Source organism: Aythya ferina (genome assembly GCF_964211825.1).
Source record: "Aythya ferina genome assembly, chromosome: 3".
Classification (NCBI taxonomy): Eukaryota; Metazoa; Chordata; class Aves; order Anseriformes; family Anatidae; genus Aythya; species Aythya ferina.
Genome location: NC_140298.1, coordinates 1,389,500 through 1,414,022, shown reverse-complemented (window position 1 = coordinate 1,414,022; position 24,523 = coordinate 1,389,500). Strand labels below are relative to the sequence as shown.

At 51.5% G+C, this 24,523-nt stretch overlaps 1 protein-coding gene across 3 annotated transcripts; it reads left to right on the top strand.

The window, feature by feature from the left end:
- The first annotated feature begins 183 nt into the window (after positions 1-183).
- On the top strand, positions 184-24,268 carry MERTK (MER proto-oncogene, tyrosine kinase). 3 transcript variants are annotated; one of them, XM_084512304.1, is made up of 19 exons: positions 184-818; positions 4,440-4,806; positions 5,260-5,360; positions 5,568-5,741; positions 7,999-8,085; positions 8,961-9,076; positions 12,421-12,604; positions 12,915-13,066; positions 16,419-16,572; positions 16,824-16,944; positions 18,340-18,425; positions 18,768-18,863; positions 19,190-19,270; positions 19,893-19,985; positions 20,115-20,233; positions 20,993-21,102; positions 21,448-21,607; positions 22,000-22,136; positions 23,710-24,268. In XM_084512304.1, the coding sequence occupies exons 1-19, from the start codon at positions 251-253 to the stop codon at positions 24,191-24,193; spliced, it is 3,390 nt and encodes a 1,129-aa protein (XP_084368430.1). In that variant the 5' UTR covers positions 184-250; the 3' UTR covers positions 24,194-24,268. The 3 variants fall into 3 exon arrangements, with proteins under 3 accessions (XP_084368430.1, XP_084368429.1, XP_084368428.1); XM_084512303.1 differs by having other exon boundaries at positions 185-818; positions 16,422-16,572; positions 16,791-16,944; XM_084512302.1 differs by having other exon boundaries at positions 188-818; positions 16,791-16,944.
- Positions 24,269-24,523: the final 255 nt, after the last annotated feature.

Here is a 24,523-nt window from a genome sequence, read left to right as displayed (position 1 = left end):
TTTTTCCTGTTATTTTATTTTATTTTATTTTATTTTATTTTATTTTATTTTATTTTATTTTATTTTATTTTATTTTATTTTATTTTATTTTATTATTTTATTTTTAAATGTCCCTTTCATTCTCTGTCCCCTCTTGCCCTGCTTTTCTGGTTCAAGAAAATACCGGGCGGGTGGCAGGCACCGCGCTGCGCTCAGCGCCCTGTGCTCTCCCCTCCCTGCAGCCCAGCTCCGTGCCTTTCCCCCCGCAGCGATGTCCCGCTCTGCTGCTGTGGGGCTCTGCAGGACGAGGAGGGTGGGAAGACAGGAGCTGCTCCCCAGAACATGCCTGCGCAGCCCTAGTACCTCCCTGCAGACCCAGCCAGTCCCCAAGCACAAAGGAGTTGTCCCTCCACGGACAACGGGAGGACAAGCTCACGTCGTGAGCAGCAGCGACAGCGCCCAGCATCTTGGCCCCACGGGGATCATCGCGTCCCGCTCCCGGCTCCACGCAGGACCACCCCAAAACCAACCCCGATGCCTGAGAGCCGCAGCCTGCGTCCCGCTGCGGGACACCCCGTCCCGCTGCTGTCCCCGCCCCGTGCTCGACGCGGGAGGCGTGCCGAGCCGTGCCAAGCCGTGCCGAGCCGGGCCGGGCCGGGCTGTGCCAAGCCGTGCCGAGCCGTGCCGAGCCGGGCCGGGCTGTGCCAAGCCGAGCGGAGCCGTGCCGAGCCGTGCCGAGCCGGGCAGGGCGCAGCACGGTGCCGGTGGCCGTGCCGGGATGGGTGGCGGGCGCCGGGCGCTGCTCTGGGCGCTGCTCTGTGCGCTGCGCTGCGGGGCCGGTGAGTCTGGGGGGCCCGGTGGGGGGGCTGCGGGGCTGCGGGGCTGCGGCTGCACCCCCCCGGCGCTGGGGATGGGGACGGGGGGCTTCGGGCGGCCCGGCGGGGGCGTCGCTGCGAGCACAGCACTGTCAGCCCCTCCGCGGGGGGGGGCAGCGAGCAGCCGACTCTTTCTGGGGGATGCGTGTGGAGAGAACCGGGTTTGCCCCCCGCTGTGCTGGGCCCTGGGTGCCTCGGTGGGGCTGGGGTCTGTCCCGGTGGCCGTGGGCAGGTTGCGGGGTGATGGTGCCAAAAATCACTGCGAAGCATCGTGGTTCGTAGCACCGGCACGCTCCTCGCGGTGCTTGGTTACCTGGAAAAAGCAAGGCAAACAACTGGAGGTAGTTTGGGGGCTTACAAGCAAAGCGTCCATCAGCAGGGCTGCCCCACGCTTCGCTGCAGCTGGAACTGTTGGGGGTCTGTAGCCCACCCTGAGGGTTGCTGGATGGTCATGGATCGGTGTGAAGACGTGGCTCCCGGCAGGAGCAGCAGTAATGCCAGAGTGTGCTTTGGGCAGGGGAGAGTTAACAGGCTTGGCTGGAGCTGTGGACGTCTGCAGTTCGGCGAACTCCCTGCTGTTTTTGGATTTAAGCAGAAATCCTGGGCTGTATGAATACAAAAGATGTGTGAGCCCCAGAATCTCTTTGGCAGTCAGGTGTGTCCCCAGGGGAAATTCATTCCTGACAGCCTCAGGGGGTGGGTTGGAGGTAGGAGACCCCGCAGGCACTCTGCAGACACTCTGCATCCCTCCTCAGGTCAGGCACTGTCTGAATGTGACGATTCACTTCAACAAGTGCCTGACCAGAAAGCTGTTGTCATCAGGTGAACTATTTCCAGTAATGGGAAATCCAGGGCTACAGATGTACAATGCTTTTTGGCAGACCTGCGTGTTTTCTAATACCTTCTGTACTGGGACCACAGAAGGACAACTTTTTGATTCACTCACGGGGTGTGAGACTCCCTGTTTATTGTTGTCTTCTGTAATAAAGTATCTTGCATCTAAGACAGACAGACTTTATTGTTAAAACACCCTTCTCCTAGTAACTAGTAACTAGTAGGCACGTAGTAACAGAGAAGGCACGTAGGCTAGTAGCAGAGAAGGCACGTGAGACCTGCTGGCTGGATGCTGAGCATCATTATTCCCCTGACACCTGCTTGGTCATCAGGCTTGGTTATTCCGGCGCTAGGTTTGGTCTGTGCAGTGTACTATGGTGTTGCTAGCACTTAGTTTTGCTTCCAATCCAGGTATGTCTAGCGAGCAGCATCATGCCTGCAAGTGGATTTTTTTTCCATGCCAGCTTTTCCCTCGGGCCATGCTGTGGGAAGTGATGGAGTTGCTCCAGCATGGTGGGCACCCACGCATGCCTGCCTCCAGCCCCTGGACTTTGTCTTTTAGGGCCAGCCTGAGCAAATCACTCTGGACATGGGTGAGAGGTGCCCTGTCAGGCAGGACAAATCCCTTGGAGGACACTGCAAAGATATCCACACCCCAAACAGCTGGGGAAGGGGGGTGCTCAAAAGGGAGCCCTTGGTTTGACGAATTCCTGTTGCCAGCATGAGTCAAAGTGGAAAGTATTTAATTCCTGGGCCAGCAAATACCTCTTTCCATTTAATCAGTACCAAAATTGAGGCTAAGATCCCCTCAGCTTTTTGAAGTTTGTCCTTAATGCGGGGAGAGCTGGTGATGGCCAGAAACTGGCCCCGGGGAGCACAACAAAGCCCTGCAACGCAGCGCGAATGCTACTGGTTCGATTTGGCGCCTGCTTTACCTTCATTCAGCAATCTGAAATTCTGCTTGCTTGGATTGTGTTGGGAAGCAAATGCCTCTGGCCTGGCTAACCTCTGCCAGGAGACGGGGAGGGTTTTGTGGGTTGCTCGCTTGTTTGTTTGCTCTTGGAAAATGTTTGTGGGGCTATCTGCCCCTCGCAAAGCCGGTCACCTGCATGCTGTGAGTAAATTTCTGTAGGCTGCCTTTAGCTGCAGTCACATGGACTTTGTTTGTGTTGCGATGGTGGAGATTAGGAAGCATGTTTGGAAAGCTTAGGGTCTTTTTTTTTTTTTTCCTGAAAGGGAAACCCATTGTTTTGTGTGTTAACGAGGGAGAGGCTTTCTCTTTCCCTGTACGACCAGGCAAACTTTAAAACTCTTCTCAAGTTTCTAGCTAGAAGTACTATTTCTTGAGGGTTAAAAATAGTGAGCAGTTTAGCGAAGGAATATATCCAGCCTCAAAATTAGGTTGTGTTTCTTGGCTCTGAGTAAAGTACACTGGGCTCATGCTCCATTACTCACAATAGTAATGACGTATCTTTAAAAACCTGGAGCTGTCTGATGTTTCAGGACTGAGACCTGCCTCAAAACAAACTCAGCTGAACTCAGGTTAAATAAAATGATCGTACTTTCTACCTGCAATGTTATTTTTTAAATTGTGAGGGTTTTGTTTTTTTTTGAAGAGGCAAATTAATTGAGATGGAATTCCTGTCTGGCACAATGCCCTTCCTTGCTGAAAGCAGCAAGGAAGATTTACCAGTCCACTTGGGATTTCTGAATGCCTGTAAATTCCCCAAAAAGCTCAGAAGGAGTGTTGTAAAAGCACCTTCTTGTGGTATATTCTCTAGATCTTCTCTCTTGTAAACATACATTTTTGTTTTGGGGGAATTGCTTTCCATGGGGCTGCTCTTGGTTGTGACTGGTGTGGGTTGCATGAGGAGGAAGGAGGAGAATGCAGTTCAAGGACTTTGTGTGTTAAGGGATTTGTAGGTGGGGAGGAGAAGCCCACAGAAAGATCTGGTAAATAGCCTTCTCTTGGGAAAAATGTCTGGAAGATGGTAGTCTGTGGGAGAACAACGCTAAACAGCAGCCAGCTCCTACACACCATCTGAAGGCATGTCGTTGTCGGCCTGCAGTTATTTTCCTTACCAAAGCAGCTCAGCTAGGGCAGTTCTCAGCAGCGGCATTCGTGACTGACTCACAGAAGCCTCCCTGGTCAGGGGCAGCTGTAGATGCACAGGGCGGTCACAGCAGGATTGCCCAGAGCACTGCGTTTGCCCCACGTGTCACCCGGTCCACCAGGCTCTGTCCCCTTGTGGCCGAGCTCACCCTGTGCTGGGAAGGGAGCAGAGAGCCTAAAATCAAACAAATCCCCTGCGGGGACTCTTTCCCAGCTGGAAATGCCTGAGATGAGGCCCCTGAAGGGGGTTTTCTGAATCTGAGTCCCAGATTCCTCCTGCCCACGGTTCCTTTTATGTTCCAGTCCCGAGGGTGCAATTCAGCACAAATGGCTCCTGCCTCTCCCCTCCTAAAAGAGAAGGAGCCCAGCACTTTCTTTAGCTTGGGTCTCTCTGGTTTGCTTAAAGGTGTTTTTGGAGGTGTTGCTTGTATGTGTTCAGTCTTGGAACAGCCCCCAGCTCTGTTTCCTCCCTGGAGCTTCTAGAAGAGCTCCCTTGGAGATGGTGAATGTTTGAAGCATCTGTAAATGAACTACCTTTAATTATTAATGGAAGCAGTGACTCTTGGCAGGGTTTTGGAGGTGGGGGCGTTTTTAGAAGGGTTACTGGATGGTGGTAACAAAACTGAGGTCTCTTGCAGATGATGCTGGCCAAAGGCCGTATCTGTCACTCCCGGCGGCAGCCCCGTTGGCAGAGTCCCACCGCCCCAAGCGAAGCCTTGTCAGTCATCAACCCCACCAGGGCACAAAGCAGGCCTGGGAGGAGCCTTCAGCCAGCTCCCTGGGACAGATTAAATTTAACCCCACGGTGGGACACATCGTGATTAATGAGCACAAGGATGTCACCTTTAATTGCTCCATCAAAGTACCTCAGTTGCTGCTCCGGCCGGACGCCCCTGGCATTTCCTTGTGGAAGGACGGGAGGGAACTGCACATACTGGACCGCATCGCCACCAGCCACTTCGAGATCTCCGACGAGGATGAGGTGGCCATGACCTCCACCTTCAGGTAACCGGAGCCATCCTCCTGCAGATGGGGAGGAGGGACGTCAGCGTGGCTCTTGAGAAGAGGTGGGGTGCCCCACAGCTATCAGGGGCTTGGGACTGGAACTGGGAACGGGTGACGGTGTTTGGGTGTGGGAGGGCTGGATTTGCTGTCACTGAGTACCCAGGGCAGACTGTGACACCTTGCTGAGAGAGGTCTGCCCATCCTGCCCATGACAACCCATCTGTATTAAAGGCTGTGCCAGCAGAGCAGCCAGCAGCAGAGTTAATCTTCATTCAGGCTCTCCTTAGCCCCCTAAGCCAGGCTTTGCAACCCCAACATGTGTTAGGTGTGTGCTGTGGGGTAGTTGGTACTGATTTAAACGCACATCTAGCTTCTCTGTGTCCTCAGTGGGAGCAGTGTGCAAGGCAGGTCTGCCCCTCAGAGCCCTCAGAACCTCTCCCTTCTCTCTCGTAGCATCCGTGCTGCTCAGCGCTCAGATAACGGGTCCTACGTCTGCAAGCTCAACGTCTCTGGCATGGAGATTGTGTCAGACCCCATCTCAGTGCAGCTGGAAGGTGAGCTGGAAGCAGAAGGGCCAGAAGTGCTGGAGGTGTGAGAGCCCTGAGCCCTGGCTGAGAGGCAGCTCCCGGGAGCTGAGAGCTGCCATCTGCCCGCCAGAAATGGGGGGTCCTGCATGGGAAGAGGCAGCCCCAGGTGGGACAGCGTGGGGTTGTTGTTGGAGCTGTGCTGCTGAGCTTGCTGAATCTCTTGTGTCTGTGCAGGGCTCCCACACTTCATTCGGCAGCCTGAGAAGCTGAATGTCACCAAGAACAGTCCCTTCAACCTCACATGCCAAGCTGTGGGCCCGCCAGAGCCTGTGGAGATCTACTGGTTCCGCAACAATGTTCAGGTTAACAAGAAGCCCCACATCTCCCCTTCAGTCCTGATGGTGCCAGGTGAGCCCAGCAGTGTCCCTGCCATGGCAAACTGGGATGCCTCTGTGTGGCTGTGAGGGATGGAAGGGCAGAAGCATGTCTCGTGCAGTCTTACAGCCCATCACCTTGGCCTCACAGCTCCTGGTAGGCAGGGGAGGTGTTCCCATGTGCTGCCACCCTGCCTCGTTTTTGTTTGGCACTGTGTGTTGCTGGTGCTGGGCTGGAAGGCTGCAATCGTGTCACCAAGCACTGAGTCAATGCTGTGGGGCTGTGATGGCACACGAGGGGACCTGTTCCAGGGGGAGCAGATGCACGATTTGTCAGTCAGAGTAATAGCAGGGAAGCGTGTGGTAAAAAGTATGTGTAGTGACCTCGGAGAGCATTTCTGTGGGCACTGGGTAGCTTTGCTGCCCACACAGCTTGGCTCTTAGGCATCTCGTTGGGGACCTACATCCTTGAATTTTGTTTAGAGCCCTGCAGTTAACAAGGAGCATGCTCTCATGCCACCCCTTCTGGCTGCTGCTGGAGATTTTTTTCCTTGGAAGAGGCAGGGCACTCAAATTCTCTTTCCAAAGCAAGAAGCAGATTTTTCTTGTAGCCTGTGGCCACATCAACCAGCACACTGCTGCTTGCACAGGCTGTTTTACTGGTCATCCCCTTTTAATGTCTCTGGAAGACCTGGAGTTTGCCCCTGCATCACATCTCCCTGCCAGTCTGGTGGAGCATAGGGAGAAAAGTCCTCCATGTAACATAAAACCCAGAGTGGTTTTGCTGCAGAGGCAAAAGAGAGGAAGGGCTTCTTGATTTTGCTCACACGCAGGAGGCCACTAGACTATAACTGACTTGTCTTGGCATCCAGAAGCATGCTTTAAAAGGCAGTGAAAGCCGGAAGAAGTGACTCATTCCTCTTGGATGTTCTTGCATCCGGTTGGCACATGCTGGATTGGGTTATTTGGACAAATCCCTCTGTGTCCAGAAGCTCTCACACAGAAGGGGACTGCTTCAGGTGTGAGTAGATGCTTGACAAGTCCAGGGCACCACAGCGAGCCCCTCATGCTGCAGTGGTGGAAAGGCATTTCACTAAATTCCTCCCTGGTAAGGATGGTTTTAAAATATCGATTACCAGGCTTTTGGTACAGGATTGTGTCCTGGCTCTACTAGATTTGGTGTCCAAAGCTCCTTGATTACTCTGTGGACCCAGGTTAGTTGGGTTTATTTGAGTTGTACAACTACAGAAATCTGTTTTCGTTACACTGGAGAGAAAAAGGCTGTAAAAGCAAGGCTTGGACATTACCCAGACATCAGCAGGACATGTTAATACAGTGGAACAGGCTGGTACACTGTTCCCTGTCCCCATTTCCATCCAGGGACAGCCACTCTCTCCCCTCTTTGCAGCTGACCTCCCAGCAAACTGCTGTACACTCAGGTGAATGAACTGCCGAGTCAGATAACTGTACTGTGCACTTTAAAGTAGATCTCTGCAGGCTGCCAAGCTGAATTAAAACTTCTGGGAATGCTGTGAACAACTTGAACCTCTCTTTGGTAAGGCAGTAGGTGATGTGCTCCCTGGCACCTGTGCCACCACCTGCCACGAGGGACAGCCTTTTGCCTGCAGTAACATCCTTTGCATGAGACAAAAATCCAGAGCCACTGTTGCTTGCTGGGATCATCTCGCACAGGCTGTGCTAACGCCCCAGGGGAAACCAGCAGCAGTCTGCATTCGGGTATTTCCAGCGGCCCCCAAAAGCGGTCTTTTTCCACTACCAGCTGGGAGATTTGAGCAATCTTTGAAAAGCAATAGGTCATCTGATTCAAACTGTGGTGGTGGGCTCTTCTGCTTTCTGCCTTTCCCTTTTTGAACACAAAACAAGTGCTTACTCAGAAGGTTGTGCAACGGTGCCGTCGAAATGTACAGTCCTGTCCTGTGTGCGCAGCTCGCACTGACTGCATGCACACGCTTGTGGTGAGGAAGGTGGGCAAGCTGCACCAGTGCAGGTCACCCTCGGCCAGCCAGCTGCCAGTGCAGAAGGGCCGCAGTAGGGAGTGTTAAAAAAGAGAGATAGGAAAGAAGGGGTCTTTTGTGGTGCGGGAAAAAAAAACAAAAAACAAAAAAACAAAACAAAACAAAACAAAAAACAAACAAACAAACAAAAAAAAACAAGCAACAGTAAGACAGAGGAAGCTGCAATGGTCTTCTGTGAGCAGCAGGTGGTGAATTGGTGTGATTTGGACATTTTGTGAAGGTGCAGTCAACAGGTCCTCATTTTTTCCCCTGCAGGTCTCAATGAAACAGCACTGTTCAGTTGTGAGGCTCACAACAGTAAAGGGCTGACTGCTTCAAACCCAGGGCAGGTCAATGTGAAAGGTAAGTGGGAACAAGGCTCTAGCGTTACCTGTTGAGTACAGATCTCTACAAGCAGGAGCTGTCCTGATCTCCACCCTTCCTAGCAATCATTCTACAGAAACTGAAGGTGGTATTGTTAGGTTTTCCATATTTATTTTTCCCTCTTTGAAAACTGTATTTAAAATCAAGCAGGATGCACGTAGTAGCAGGGTCATCCAGTGCTGCTTCGTCATTTGGACTAAGCCTAGTCCCAGTACCGCAGCCATGGGAGGAAGCACCTAAAAGCACATTTGAAAGCAGAACTGTCAAACCCAGGGTAGGTTTCGGAAGGGCTGTATCACTCTTTTCCTTCCTTCACAACCAGGGCGGTGCTCACAATTTTCCATAGGAAATGATGGAAATTCTCGACATTCTTGATGGGACCCACTCCAGCAATGCAAGGAAGGTGTTCCCCAAAATATGTCATTGCCTCTAAGCAACCCAGAGTGCTCTTTCAGCACACAAACATAGAATATGGTCAAAACAAATGACTTCTGCTTCCCTGCCCAGTGGTCTAAAATATCCATGGTATGCTGGTTCAGGATTCGGCCGCGGCTGTAGGGGTGCCCAGAGCAGTTCCTGGATTTCTTGCACAGTTGAACTGAGCCCCAGGAGCTGCCTGGGGAAGCCTGACGTGCCACTTCTGTGCAAGGGCATGAACCAACAGGGCTTGTACCAGGCGTGCGGGTGGTTGTGCTTTCGCACAAGCCTTCCTGCGGCCATGTGCCCTCCAATGCTTGCCTAACCTCCCCAGCACTGCGTGTCCCTACTAACCAGGGTGGGCTGAACATCCTGTAGTTCTCCAGCTTAAGGGTGGGCAGGTTTAAGAGCTGACTGGACTCGGATTTTCCTTGCAGGAATGCCATCTGCACCCACCAGCGTTCATGTCCTAAATAGAATGGCCCATGGTATCATGATCTCCTGGGTGCCAGGCTTCGATGCATTCTCTGCCTTGAGCAGCTGCAGTGTCCGGGTAAGTGTGTGGCTCTTGCCTCCGCAACCTTCCTCATGCAGATGCCCAAAGGCAGGTGGAAATCAGTGTTGTTTGGCATGAACCACACAGATTTGACCAGGGCATCAGTTTGGGCAAACTGATCAGGACTTTCACAGTGGGCTAGAAAGGGGAAGCTGTCATGTTGTCTCACCGGTGCCCTGCAGTCCAGGAAGCCAGGGAGTTTGTGGTTGCATGAAGCCAAGAAGTCAGAGCTAAGGAGCGAGCAGAGTCCCCAGGTGCTGGGATTTGGGGCAGCTGGAGCACTGCTGCGGGGCACAGGAGGCTTTACAGGAGCTGCTGCAGACCAGCTGCAGGCCTGGTGTGGGCTGCTCGCAAAGTGCAGCTTTGCTCTGCCTGTTGTGGAAGAAGGGAGGAAGGTTGGTGAAAGGGGTCCTGCAGAGAAGACGAAGGAGGAAGGTACCATGCTGGGTGCCATCACCCAGACAGCTGTTTTGGTGGACAAAGGGAACAGGATGCAAATACTGGTTCTCAAGTCGTGAGTCATTAGGGCAGAAGTTCATCTCACTTGAAATAGATAGAAAAGATGATTGAAGAGGGAAACAGGAACCTCTAAATTGAGGTTTTATATCTCTCAATCAAGACAGCCAGGTTGTCATGTCTCTTCATGGAGAGATGCCCAGAGATGCTCTGAGTAGCTCTTTGGGAGAATTAGTGCATCTTGAATTGCTGCTAGCACATACTTGTCCCTACTTTTACCTCCTGATCAATGCTTCCCACACAGGTGGCCTTCCTGATGGGTCTCAGAGATGGAGACTTCTCTCAGCTCTCCACTCCTGACACCTTGTGAGTCCTGGGAAGGAGCAGAGGGGATGTCTGACTCCTGGACAAGTCAGAGAAAGCCATCTTTATAGCATTCATGAAACCCTGCAAACAATTTCTGCCTGCTCCCTCTCTTTGACATTGCTGGGTTTCATGGTCCAAGACCATTGCTTGCTTTCTTCTGGATGTGCTTTTTATAATGGTTATTCTGTATTCTGGTTCAGATAACATACAGTCTACTCTGGGATGAGGAGTGGTCTGCTAGGAGAGACCCTACAAAGAGTGAATTCAGTGTATTGTGACAGCCAAAATTTTGGCATTTACAAACCCTCTGTATTCATTAACTTCCATGTCAGAGCAAACCCTATGTTCTTACCTCAAAGGTCTTATCCCTTTCAGGACATAAAAAGTTGTGTGGTTTAAATATACCGTGTGAACTCTTACTGGTAGGAAGAGAAAACACCCTGAAGTCTGGGTGGCAGCGGTGACAGCGGAGCTCCAGCCCTAGGCAGGGCTGATGCCCTCCTGTAACCTTCAGATATCCTCCTGCAACTCAGAGCTCTGCTAGCGCCCATGCCTGGGCGAAAGGCACTGTGGGGGAAAGAGCTGGAGGACAGACTGTTTCAGCCATCTCCACCATTTCTGTGTGACAGCTTCTCTGACCTCCCAGGAGAGAGAGGATGTTTGAAGGCAGGTAAAAGTGAAAGGAGTTACAGAGGGGAAAGGTACTCGAGCTAATATTAGCACCGTGTCCACTGCTGCGTTCCTAATGGAGCTCAGGAAGCGGGGTGGAGAGCCAAGGAATTTCCTATGACTTAATGTTCATGGTCTGTCATTAGGAAATAGCCTTTCAAATTGGAAAACAAGACATGATATCTGGCAAAAACACAGTTGTGACTAAGCCTTTTTGCTCCTGTCCCCTTTGATAATCCCCCAGGTTGAGTGGTGTGGCCTGCTGACCATGTAACTCATTTTTGAGCATGCTGGTGCTTAAAATGGAAGTTGTTGGTATCACACCCGGCAAGTTCAAGTTAAGTTTATAAGAAGCGTGATTTTTTAAAAACGCTTTAATCTGGTAGGTTCTCTCCAGAACACAGGTATAGGATTGAGATAGTGGATCTGGGTTTGGTGCTCAGAACAGCCAGTCTCAGGGGTGTTCTCAGCAGCTGCTTGCAAGTTTATCTGATGGCAGCTCACCCCCATCAAATCAATTTAATGACAGCCTGGGGGCCTTCTGAGCTTTATGAAGCTGAAGCTGTTTCATTTTTGCTGGAAAATGCATCCACTGTCGATGCTGAGACCGTCTTGCACACACTGAGCTACCTGGTGTTGTTCCTCAAGCCCAAAGGCAGGTCTCTTGCCATCCCCAAAGTATGCATGGAGACTTCTGGAAGGAGTGTACGACTTTCCATTCCTGGTTCATGCTGAAACACATCCTGCCTTGGGTTGTCTTCTGAGCTAGCCTCGCTCGTGTTGTTCCTGCTCTTTCCTCTTTTTGTCCACTCTCCCAGCCCAAGCTGCTGTCGTGGTGCTTGCTGTGTTCCCAGAACTTTGCTGATGCGTGTAGAAAGCAAAACAGAAGAGGTGGCGTTGAGCAAGCGGGTGGCTCTCACGCCTCATCGGAGCTGGAGCTTGGTGTCCCAGCCTCATGTCTGGGGTCGGATCAGCCCCGTTATGGTCTGCGGCACTGCTGGCTGCACTGCACACAGGTCCCAGCACAAAATGAGATGCTTTCCAGAGAGCTGCATGGGCCCTGTGGGCAGTGACATGGCACTCATGCCAGCCCCTCAGCGAGTTTCTTCAGCCCTGATACGTTGCGAAAAACAGTTCCAAAAATCATGACTTGTTTTTAATGTGTTGAGTTCATCCACTCTGTTACATGTAATGATGGAGTTTAATGAGGTCTGCAATTAGTTCTTCCAGAGGGTTTCATGAGAGGGAAGTCTGTGCTAATAAAGTGAGGTCCCCAAAGGGAGAGAACCTTTAGAGCCTTCCTGAGCCACATGTTGCATCTAGACCTTCATCCTTAATACCCTTGGCAGCCTAGTGTCTCATCAATTTGTCTAATGCTCCTCTGAGGCAGTTTATTCTCTTGGCTCCCACAACATCTGATGACGGTAAGTTCTGTGCTATAATGATGTGCTGCATGAAAAAGGACTTTCTTTTGTTTGTTTGAGATTTGCTGCCTGGTAATTTTATTGGGTGCTCCTTTTGCTTCCAGTCACAAGAAATAGCAAATCATCCCTTCCTCCCCTGTCTACAGCTTCACACATCTCTGCCATGGCCCTGCTGCAGGTCTTTCTTTCCCACATGTGTTTCAGACCTAGTCCTGGGTTCTGTGAATGGCCTGCTGTCAACTTTCCACTCGGTGGAGATGAGACAGCATCCAAGAATGAGGCCTTGGTGTTGTTTTGATGGAAGAGAGAGCGAGAGAGAGAAGCAGGGCTCTAGATCCTGTTTACAGATGTAAAATCCCGCTGTGTGTCTCACCCTGCAGGTTGTTGCTGACTAATCCTTGTTTCTGGACTGATTTTTCAATTAAGGTCAAGGAAGCTGTTCCACGAAGCAATGTCTCACTTCTGCTCTTCAACACCTCGGTGCCTCCCCATGTGTATCACATCCAGCAGCTGTGGCCCATGGCAGACTACAACATTAGTGTTTCCTGCAAGAATGAAGTTGGCTGGTCAGCATTTAGCCCCTGGATAACTGCCAGTACCACGGAAGGAGGTAGGAAGTGAGTCGCTAGCACTGAGAAGGGTTTCCCTGCCTGAGGCGTGCTACTGTGCTTTGTGCAGGACCATCTGGAGGAGGTGCTGGTTCAGAGTGATGGTTGCTTACAGGTTGGGGCATCCTGACTCCCTTGACTGGAGAAAGGAAGTTTACCCATGGGTGATCAATCACCTGCTGGAAATATTAAAAGCTATTGGAAATACTGCATGCTACCTAGTTGAGCTTATTTTCAGTCTGTCTACTGTGTCCCCAGGGGCTGTGCACATCCACCTGGCCCTCTCACCTTCTTTCTCTTTGATTTCTGCAGCTCCTACAACCCCTCCACTGAATGTTACAGTTTCTTTCAATGAATCCAGCTCACTCCTGGAGATCCGATGGGTGAAGCCACCCCTGGAGAGGATACATGGAGAACTGCAGGGCTATCGCATCTGGCACAGCTGGCAGGACTCCAAGGGGTTGGTAAGTCACCAGGGGAATAGGGATGAAGCTTTGAAGCACAGAAAAAATCCCAGCAGGCATCAAGCAAGGTTGTCTCATTTGCTCTTGGTGCTTCTGTATGTTCTTTCTGAGCCCATTTGTCTGTTGTCTTGCACTTTCACCTGGGCTTCTTATATACAAGTGGTCTCTCTGGTGCATGCTAATGGGGTGTGTAACTCATGGTGATGTCCTGTGTCTTTAATATTGGGAAGAAGCAGGTCTGCCTAAAGGAGATGGGGCTTGTCCACCTTGGCTCCTTGGTGCCAGTCAGAATCTGCTTTAAAATAGAAGGGAGATGCTCTTGGTGACAAAAACCTTTGGTATGATCTTTGGAGCGGCAGTAGGGATGTTGGCAGCATCTCTTGGTGCTTTTAGCAACGAAGTCAATTGTAAGGTGTTTGGGAGAATTTGCTCCCTGAATTTCAAATCATTCCTTACTCAGATGGGATTTATTCCATGCATTAACTCTTCTGCAAACTCAGTGCAAAAAGGCACAGAGTTTTTTAGCTTGAGGAAAATTTTGGGGCAGGTTGCCTGTCCATAAGTATGTGAAGTTATTTGGCACGGCCTTGCTTGCCTTTCACAGGCTTTGGGGCATCTTAGAAGCAAAGGGTTTTGTTTAGCAGCAAATCTTTTGGGCAAAGCAACACTGGAGATGGGAGACAGCATCCCATCCAGGCTCTGCTTGTGGCTAGGGAGCCTTTGGATAATTGCATGGAAGCATCCAGCCATCGCCTCTGCACTGTGGTTTGGTCTCCCTCTGTCCCAGGCTGAAAGCACAGAGAGGCACTGAAGACCTAAAGCCTGCGTGGAAAGAGTGACTCACGCTCTTTTTTTGTAAGATGCTGCATTTTCTGTTCTCCTTTTATGTTTCTGAAAAAGAGCATGTATAGATCCAGACCGAATGAAGTCAGGGAAACAATATTATGGTCTTGTGACTGGCATGGAAAAAAAATGCTGACACATTTGTCATCTCCAAGCAGTAAGTAAAAAACAAGACTTGCCCTTTAAGCTCTGGGAGCCTTTTTTTTTTTTTTTTTTTATAGATAACGTTTCCAATTCAAATGCTTAAGCGGTGAAATTTCTGCCTATGTCCCTGGTTAATCGGTGTTCTCATTCATGCTGGCTTACAGGAGGCTTGAAAATCCCCTCTGGTGTGGAGTAAGTTTTGAAGGGAGGTAGCTCTGCAAGGGAGGTATTTTCTAGATAACCTTGGCTTTGCAGACCAAAGGGTGCAGTTGTGCTCGTTGCTGATTTGTTTCATCAGCTTATAGGCTTTCTGGAAGGCAAAAAAGCCTGTACAAGCGTCTGGAGGCAGACAGACAAAAGCAGGGGTCAGCACTTGTTTTTGTAAGGGCTGGTTCAGAATTGAGAGGCACGGCAATGGCAGTGGTCCCACATCCTCTCTCCAGAGCACCTCTGGGTTGGCTCCCGAGCTGCTGTGGTCTGTCTGCTGGAGCCGATGGACAAACAAAGTGAAATACAAGAGCAATGTGCTTGCTGTCAAATGGCAAAGCTCTTATTTTCCAGAAATAAATCCCCTGCATTTCCACTCTGGACAGGCTAGATATTAAATGCCAGATACTCCCTACTTCTTTTGTCCTCCTGTACTTTTTTTGTACACAAGCGCAGCAATAATACCTGCCCTTCTCAGGTCAGACTTCCCCCGAATAATGATCATTAAAAAATCCTGGCACAATCAATGCGGTGGGATTCTGTATTTCTGTGTCAGCAGGGCCACCTGCAGGCCTCCTTTGCTCCACAACTAGTTTAAAAACGGTATTAAAAACCTCAAAAACTCTTATTTTATTCTTAAACCAGCAATTCCTGTTTGACCCATGCTTCCAGGAGCTGGGATGTGAAGAAATTCCTCAACCACCACAAGACTCATAAAAATCATTAAATTTGGCAGTTCTGTCCTGCCGGAATTGCTGTCTGCATTGAAAATGTGCTCATGTTCTCCACAGTCTGTTTGATATCTGCGCGACGCTGTCCTCAGATGACACAGCAGGGCTGCGTGAGATATTAAGGGATCTCTGCGGCTTTTTGGACTGGTGGCAGGGAAATGATCTTGTGTGGATTTCCACCGAAGGATGCTGTTAAAGCAAGTGGTTGGAAAAGAGGAGTGTGGGAGCGTGCATCAGTCCAGTCCTGGTCTGACCGTGCGTGTTCCTCAGGGCAGTGCCTTCTGCTAGAGCCTGTGGAGCTCTGCCTGGTGCTTGTACACGTTTCACATCCGTTTCTGTGGCTTCTTTATGACTGGGAACAGGAACTGATTCCCTCTGGGCAGTACTGATTTCCTCCTCCTTGCCCACCTCTGCCGCTGTTTTTGCCGGGCAGCGTGAGGTTGGGCACAGCTCGGAGCCAGGCTCAGCGGCATGCAGCAGCCCGCCAGGTGCTTTGCACATCACAGGGCGGTTGTGTGGCAGCTGTTGGTTTGCGAGGAGTAGAAGCAGGCACTTTCTCAGCCACTTGGCTGAGTCACGAGATTGGGAAACAACAGGGAATTTGCAGGGATGGGGATCGCTTGGGTTTTTATCAAGGAAAAAAGCCTGTGTCATGAAATGCGCCAACTTCTGTGATGTTACCATGCAAGGAAAGATGCTGCTAGAGCTGGAAATCCTCTTAGCTTGGTGCAAACCCACAGTCGGAAAATATCTGCCCTAAGAGCTACTCCTTGCAGCAGGGTGCTTTAATGCCAAAGCCAGGAGCCAGTGGAGAGGTGCATGCGAAGGAGTGGTGGCGTTGTGTCACTGCCGCTGGCAAACACAAGCTCTGCCAGCGTGGAGGCTCTCGGCACTGACCAGCAGAGCCCACGCTGTCCCCTCCTGTGTCAGACCTCCCGTGCTGCATAACAGGCATGGGGAAGATGTCATTCCTTGCACTGTAGGAATGCAGGTTGGCATTTAGAAGCAGGGAACTGAGTTGACAACATGTTGAAGGGAGAAGGCTCTGGCAGAGAGGTGTTTCAGACCCCAGAGCATGCAATGCCTTTCCTCCTCCCTTGCAAGCTGGCTTTCGTGCCTTTTTCTGGCTTGGGCTGCTGGTCCCGTTGCTGTTGACAAGCAAAGAGCAACAGAGGCACAAGGCTGAGGCGGGAAACACTACACAGCTCCTTGCCAGATCTCATCCGGTCCTTTCAGGGCTATTATTCTCCATAAATAACTTGCTGTTTCCGCTCCATTTCCTCTGGGCTTTTAGAAGCAAAGCAATGCAGGACTTTTAATGAGGGGACAATTCTCAGTAAATCGCTGGGTTTCACTCCTGCCATGCCCAGCTGGTGGGGATGGGTTGCCGTCTGCCCCAGCCCAGGCTTGTCTCCTCTCTCCTCCAGCAGAACATCTCCTCCGAAGCCCAGCAGAACAGCAGCATGGCCCTCCTGCCCGTGGTGGCCACCAATGCTACGTGCTCCGTACGGGTGGCGGCCGTCACCAAGGGGGGAGTGGGGCCCTTCAGCAGCCCAGTGGAGGTCTTCATCCCTGACAGCGGTAAGGGGACGCCCCTCTCTGCATGTGTGGCCCGGGTGTGGGTGGAGGATGGCATGGGAGCCTTGGGCATGCTTTGGTAGCCAGGAGAGCTCCCCATGTGCCACTCCAGTCCTTGCACCCTGCTCTCCTGTGTAACCCCTGGGGTTTTACTGGGCCTTTGGAAATGATCTCTGCAGTCTGACTCCTTCAGCAGCTCCGTTAATGGGATGTTTCCTTAGGGTTAATAACCTCAGCTCCCTCTTCGACTCCAGCCTCTGGGAACGCAGACTCCTTTATCATAGCCCTGGGCTTCTTCTGCGGGACAATTGCTGTCGGGCTGATCCTCTGCTTGTCTGTGGTCATTCAGAAAAGATGCATGGAGACCAAGTATGGGTAAGCAGAAGGGAGAGCAGTGGCGGTGGTGCTCCGAGCTGGGCTGGTCCCAGGCACACAGGGCAGGGCCCGGCAGGGGAGCTTTGCGAGCAGCCCCCACTGGATCCAGAAGGCTTCTGCTTCCAGCACTGGCGTTGTTCCCCCAAGTGGCATGTTTTATGCCAGGGGTGAGGGACCCCTGAGTGTATTTTTACTGCAACAACAGTATTTCCCCTCCCTTCCTCAGTCTAGCAGTTCACCTTTCGCTCGCTATTCCTATTTTTAAAGGGAAGTGAACTTGTGCAGCTTGGTGTAGGGGTTGGCCTTGGCATTTTGACACAGTGGTAAGAGAACAAAGTTGTATAATATCCTGTGTCCTGTGACCTAGAGAAACCCCTCCTGCCTCATCACACACTAAACATATCTTGGTCCAAAGGCTAAGTGCAACACCAGCGTCCCTGAGCAGACAGCCTGCCGCTGGACTGCACTGTGACGTTTTTGGTAATGTGGACAAAGGACTGTTATCTACAACAATAAGCCAGTGCTACTCACCCACCCTCATGACTTTCTAAGTGGCATTTAATTGCCCTGTCGTATTATTTGTGTTAAATAATTGTGGTGGTGTTAGCAGCTTTTCTTACAATTGCTGCCACTTGGGTGTCTGCTGCCAAACAGAAATATGATAAAATTAGCTCCTTTGGAAGAGCATCATTTCAGCAAGGGAGTTTGTTGAGCTGCTTAGGGAACCACATCTGCTTCAGTCTCCCACAGCATCACCCCAGTCCCAGTCTGGAAAATGGCTGCGTGTAAGAATCTCTTTTCTAACTGGTGTAACATTATGGGAACCTCTCTGTCCTTGCAGTGCTAGCTCTGTGGAGCCTTTTGTGTTCTTGTTTCCCAGAGCTGAATCTCTGCATGGCCCTGCTCTAGAGAGGTTGCATGGCACCTCCCAACTGCCTACCATCATTTCAGGGCGGTGGTGTACAGCTCCCATAGTTTCTTTTTGGTTAAAGGGTTGTGGTGGCCACGTGCTAATGCGGAGCTGGAGCATTGACACGTATCACACAAGAGGAGGGATCGCTTTAGGAAGCAGTGGGTCTGGGCACCATACTCCTACCAGCCCAGACTGCTGTCTGACTAGGAAATGAGTATCCCATTTCCTCCCCAAAATACCTCTGTGACTCAGTCCTTTGTAGATCAGCCGTGTTTATCAAGTGGCTGTTTTGATCGGATGTTGTAGGCAATGGCACTGATCCAGTGAGAGGGAAATGAAAAAGATTAGAGCAAATGTACATTTCCTCCTTTGCTGCTGATATTATGGGTAGCTCTGTGGTCACCCATGCCTGCAGCTGCAGTTCCTTGAACAGAGGAAAACCAGCTGAAGTGGCCTAGCACACTCTCTTTCTGTCCCACCAGGAATGCCTTCAGCAGAAATGACTCAGAGCTGGTGGTGAGTTACACGGCGAAGAAGTCCTACTGCCGGAGAGCTGTCGAACTAACATGTGAGCATTCTCTTTATCCCTCCACGAGGAGGTGAGGGGCAGCAGCAGGGCAAGCCAGCAGTGAATGTGTGCATCCAGCTAGGGGCTTGATTATTCTGTTTTTTCACATGTCTGCCAAGCTGGCCACTCTCACCTGGTGCTCTGTGAAACGTTGATGCTCTGTCTCTAGCTGGATGGCCTACAGGTGTCAGGGGAAGCTCCTTTGCTACAAAGCTACAAAATCCCAGCCCTTGGCCATGTCCCTCTGTTTGTACCACGCAACACCGCGATGTTGTAAATGGTTAGCTCGTGGCTGAGGTGTGTGTGGGAGATGACCTGAGCTCCTTTTCCACCCTCTCACAGTGGGCAGCCTGGGTGTCAGCAGCGAGCTCCAGCAGAAGCTGCAGGACGTTGTCATTGACAGAAATGCTCTCAGCCTGGGGAAGGTCCTAGGAGAAGGTGAGTGGTGGTTCTGCTGGGGGCTGGGGATGGACACACGCCCAGACTGATGGGGCAGGGTCTGCTGCTGCTGCTCGTGCCATCGCCTGGACCCAGGGGATGTGGAGGAGATGGTGGGTCAAGATAACCACATGTCAGGCTGGGAATTCGGACCCCTGCATTCCTGTCCTTGTTCTGCCACTGATGAGAAGCAAGTCTGCCCCCTCAGCCTTTCAGGGACAAGGTCTCCATCTTAGAGCATTTCCGATTTTTGAGGAGATAGGGATGACCCAACTGGTGGGGCTTCAGGATGTGGATAAAGTGCTTGCTTCTTTCTAACGGTGCAGGGGAGTTCGGGTCAGTGATGGAGGGACGTCTCAGCCAGCCTGAAGGCACCCCACAGAAGGTGGCTGTCAAGACCATGAAGAGTAAGTTGCCCCAGCCTTGCAGACCTTGGCGTAGTTCATCCAAGCGGGTGCTGGCACTCTGACCACAGCTCCTAGTGCCAGATGGAGAGAGACTGAACTGGGGCAGTTGGGTGGAAGCTGGGCAGCAGAAGGGAAAGCATGGTGGGATGCGGGGTACAGGGTGTGGGTTGTCTCAGACCCTTTTCCAAACAATGACCAAGGCTGTGATCTTTGCTGATTTCCACCCAAAGCCTTGCTGGGAAGTGACGCTCATCTTACTTCCAAGTTTGCCTTGGAGAACTGGGAGGTGACAGTACCTGTCTCCATCCAGATAAGAGATCCCTGGCTTTTTGGGATCCCCAAACAAATCTAACCTTTCCTCATGCTCTCATGCTGCAGTCTCCATCCACCCTGGGCCTGGTGCTTCTGCACAAATGGCACAGGGCTGTTCCCTGCTTGCATGTGCTGAATAACCCGATGCTGGTGTGAGCCTCTGATGTGAGGTCTTCCCAGCCTGTCTCTGTCATACTGTCCCTTCACCCTCACCCCCGCAGGCACTGTGCTGTGAAGGGATGTGGCAGCAGTGATTAAAGCGTTAAAGCTCTCAGGGTTTTACAGTTCCTTCCTTTTCTCCGCTTCCCAGTGGATAACTTTTCCCAAAGAGAGATCGAAGAGTTCCTCAGCGAAGCAGCGTGCATGAAGGACTTTGACCATCCCAACGTCATCAAGCTGCTAGGTACGGGCTGCCACTGCCCGCCCTCCAGCTGGGCTGGGGAGCGGGGCTGGGGAGCTCAGGTCCCACATGTCTGTAGGACACCGTGGTGCCTCTGCCCATGGGGCTGTGCAAACTGTCTGTGTTTTCCAGGTGTGTGCATCGAGCTGAGCTCCCTGCAGGTCCCCAAGCCCATGGTGATCCTCCCGTTCATGAAATATGGTGACCTGCACAGCTTCCTGCTGCGGTCCCGGCTGGAGATGGCCCCACAGGTAATGAGTGCAGGGAGCAGAAGGCCCTGTGCCTGCAGGAGCGAGGGGTAACTGTGCCTCTCTTGGGAACAGGAGGCAAAACCTGTCTTAGCTTTTGGAGAACATCGAGAGGACTTGTTTGTAGTCATGCTCCCTGCCTTGTCAGGTGTGGTGGTGGGATATGGCTCCAGAAAAGCCTGTGGGATTTTTGCCTTCCCTCTCCAGGCTGAACAAGCCCAACTATCCCAGCTTCTCCTTGTCCACCATCTTATCCAGTCCCACCTTAGATGTCTCCTCTGGACTTGCTCCAACACGTCAGTATCTTTTCATTCTGAGGAGCCCCAACTGGTATCCAGATGTGGCCTCACCAGTGCCAAATAAAGGGGAAGAATATCTTCTCCTGACCTGCTGGCTGAACTCTGGCTAATGCAGCTGGGTACGAGGTTGGCTTTCATCAGCACAAAGGTTCATGGCTGAGTCGTGGTCAGCTTGCTTCACACCAGGACCCCAGGGTCCTTTTCTGCAGAGCTGCTTTCTAATCAGAAATACATGATGTTAAGGCAGCTAGTGGGATTGGCAACAAGGAAACTATCTAGTTGCATTCAAGAGATGTGAAAGGAGGAAGCAAAGGTGTGAAGGGTAAACTACACTGCTACAACAAACCACAGAGATATATGGTTTGCCAGGATGGGCTCTTGTGGCCAGTGGAGGCATTTCAGGTCAGACCATACGTGCTTCCCAAAGCACTCAGGCCACCTAACCCACATCCTCCCTTCCCAGTTCGTGCCCCTGCAGACGCTGCTGAAATTCATGGTGGATATTGCCCTGGGGATGGAGTACCTGAGCAGTCGGCAGTTTCTCCACAGGGATTTGGCAGCTCGGAACTGCATGTGAGTCTGCTTTCTTCTGTTTTGGCCTGGCAGGGTGAGTATCAGTGGAAGCCCTGTGGCTTTGTAGCACTACGAATGAGCGTGCAGCTTGGGTTTCCTTAAGCAAAACCTCCCTTGGTTTGGAGAGGCACAGGCAAGGAGATCAATCTCAGGTTTCTAGTTCAGAATTTGGTGCATCAAGCTTTTCTTTCTTGTCGTTCTTTGATCTGTAGAAGCGAGAGGCAGTCGCATACAATGTGTTTCAAGGGCCAGCCTGCAGAAGGCATGTGCATCAGCCTTCACATGTCTGTCAGTAATGCAAACTGTGCCTCTCCAGGCCTTTCTGACCCTGTTTCCACCTGGCAGGCTACGGGACGACATGACGGTGTGCGTGGCAGACTTTGGCTTGTCCAAGAAGATTTACAGCGGCGATTACTACCGTCAGGGCCGAATAGCAAAAATGCCAGTGAAGTGGATTGCAATAGAGTCTCTGGCAGACCGCGTCTACACCACCAAGAGTGACGTGGTAGGTACCCACGGCTGGGCGGCCAGAAAGCAGGAGTCAAGAGCTGGAGACTGATCCGTGGGTTGAGTCTTCCATGCTTGCGGCACTTTGTTGTGGTTGTTCTTGTACCTTGCAAGTGCAAAAGCCAGGGGAGCGGGAGGCTGTCAGTAACAAGCTGTGCTGACCTTTCATTGCCTGTCCAGCATCCTGGAATAAGTTTCCTGAGTGGGTCACTCGCCTGTTCTATGGCATTGCTTATTATTTCCAATTTTGGGGAAGGCAGGACTGAAGATACAACCATTAGCATTGTGCAAGAGTCCAGTGGATGAAAGGAAGTGACCTTTCCCCATGAAAAGACTCATTCATTCCTCCTGGAAATGTCCTTTTAGCACGCTTTCCCTTTGTTCTCGCAGTGGGCATTTGGCGTTACCATGTGGGAGATAGCGACCCGAGGGATGACTCCGTACCCAGGAGTCCAGAACCATGAGATCTATGAGTATCTCTTCCATGGACAGCGGCTGAAAAAGCCCGAGGACTGCTTAGATGAGCTGTGAGTATTACGCTTCTGTGTCAGGGCTGCAGCATGGCCTGTTTACCTTGTCTAGCTGCAAACTACCTGTGCACTGCTCATCCTTGGCTGATTTTGTTTCTGTGGGGTGTTGCTCCTCGTGCTCCGTGGTTCTCAGTTGCTGACGTCCTTTAAAGGCATAACAATTACTTGTGCATTTGTGACTCAGCCCTGAATTTGGCTGAGAGCCCACAAAGCTGTATCTGACAGCACAACTGGAGACTGTTCTGCTTGCCTGGGTTCCCACCTGCAGCAAACCTGCTTTTTGTTGCCAGGGATCACCTCCCAGCTCACCCCCTCAATTCTCTTGACAGTCCCCAGAAACACAAGTTATTAAAGACTGAATTTAAGATGAAACGATGAGGATTTAACCTTTCCTTCCTTGTGGGATTGACAGGCAGGGAGTGTGCAAGAACACACACAGGTTTCCTCTTAGAAGACGGCTGGCCAGAATAATGGTGTGGGTCAAATTTTAAATGAAAGTATGACATAAACCAAAAGCTCAGAACCTTTGATATTTTCCTAATCTCCTGACTTTTGACGTGTCTAATAAGAGCCAGATTCCAGAGCAGAGCAGGGTATGACTCAGGAATGGAAAAGCATCTTAACCCCAGGGCAAACCCTAACAAATACCCCAAAAGAAGGCAATGGGTTTGTGGGCCTCACACAGAAGGCTGATGAGCTGGGCTGTTTGCATGGGGTGGGTGGGAAGTGCCAGAGGTCACCTCGCCAGCTCCTGCAGAGATGGCAGCAGTGCCCTCTGCAGTTTGTGGTGAAGGAAGGAATCAGACTTCTTATTACTATTTTTTTTTTAAGGATAGTATGTTTTGGCTGCAAGGTCTTGCCTAGGGGATGCAGATCTGTGCCCCACAAAATGCCCTGAAGTTACTCAGGGCCTTACAGTGCCTAAAATGTATGAATCTGGGGAGGGAAAACATGGCCATTGGAAACCTCAAAACCTGGCACTCCTGAGCAGCCAGGTGAGGGTTCTTGTCTGAAGCTGCCCGCGTGGCCTTTGGTCCCCAAGATTTTCAGCTGTAATGTTTGAACCCCCCCTGGCTAAGAGCTGCAAATACAAACCTGTAAGCTAGCAAAGCTGCAAGGAGCTGCACAGCGAGCCCTAACCCCCCCGCTTTTGAGGCAGCAGCCACAAGCCCACAGCCCCGTATGGAGTGCACTTGTCAGAGGCTCAAGCTGCATCCTGCTTGGTGCATTTCATGCCTGCCATGGCCCACAACAAACCACGGTTCCCTGTGGCACTGGGCTGATCACAGGGCTGTGCCTCCATGTGTCAGGCAGTGAGAGAGACTGCAGCAGCTGGTAGCAGCTGCTTGGGCCGATGCGGCCCTGCATCGGGCAGCTGCACCAAGTGGGGGAGCTGCTTTTGCTTTGCTTTAGTGCAAAGTGGCTCAGCACTTACTCAGTTTCCAGCTGTCGGGGAGAGTTAGCTCACGTACATCCCATAGCCAAGTGGTTGCGATATGTGGATGGATGGATAGCGGATGGATGCCAAGTGGTAGCCCTGCGATAGCTGCATCCCTCTCCTCATTTCCAGGTATGAAATCATGTCTGCATGCTGGAGAGCCGACCCTGCTGACCGGCCGACGTTCTCACAGCTGAAAGTCCACCTGGAGAAGCTGCTGGAAAGCCTGCCCGCCCTGCAGGGGCCCGGGGAAGTCATCTACATCAACACCAGCCTGCCGAAGGACAGCCCGGACTCCACCCAGGATTCGGGGTTCCCCCAGGCGGACTCTGACTTGGACCCCGGGGACATTGCCGAGCCCTGCTGCTCCCAAGCGCAGGCAGCCCTGGTGGCCGTGGACGTCCACGGCAGCGAACAATGGGGGTCAAGGTACATCCTCGAGGGCGAGGAGCAGCTGGGCAGCCCCACGGAGGATGCCTACGTCCCACTGCTGCCCCACGGGGCGGCCCCCGAGGGCTCGGCGTGGACCCAGGCCAGCACCTTGCCCGTTGGCAGCTCCCTTGTGCCCGAGCCACGGTGTGCTGATAGCTCCGAGGACTCCGCAGTGCTGCTGTGAACAGGACTCCTGCACAGAGCAGGGCTCAGAAAGAAGGACAGAGAGATTATATTTTAATAAACAGTCTTATTTCTTCTTGCGTTATTTTCATGGGGGAGCCCAGCCCTTCTTGGGCTGAAGTCACAGGGGGTTTGTGCTTATTTGGTAATTAAATGCCATAACTATTTTTTATGTATCGAGAGGCTGGGCTGGCACCAAAAAGGTGATGCAGCCATGCAGCTGGCCTCAGGTGGCTTTTTCTTTCCTTTTATTTTCTTCCTCTTCTTCTTCTCTCTCTCTCTTTTTTTTTTCTTTTTTTTTCTTTTTTTTTTTTTAACCTTTCTCAGCATT

Bases quoted from the DNA above. Each gene is read 5' to 3' on its own strand.
- MERTK (XM_084512302.1), top strand. From the start codon at position 251: ATGTCCCGCTCTGCTGCTGTGGGGCTCTGCAGGACGAGGAGGGTGGGA. The intron at 5,742-7,998 runs GTGAGCCCAGCA...TTTCCCCTGCAG, and splicing joins TTCAGTCCTGATGGTGCCAG to GTCTCAATGAAACAGCACTG. The intron at 19,986-20,114 runs GTACGGGCTGCC...TGTGTTTTCCAG, and splicing joins CAACGTCATCAAGCTGCTAG to GTGTGTGCATCGAGCTGAGC.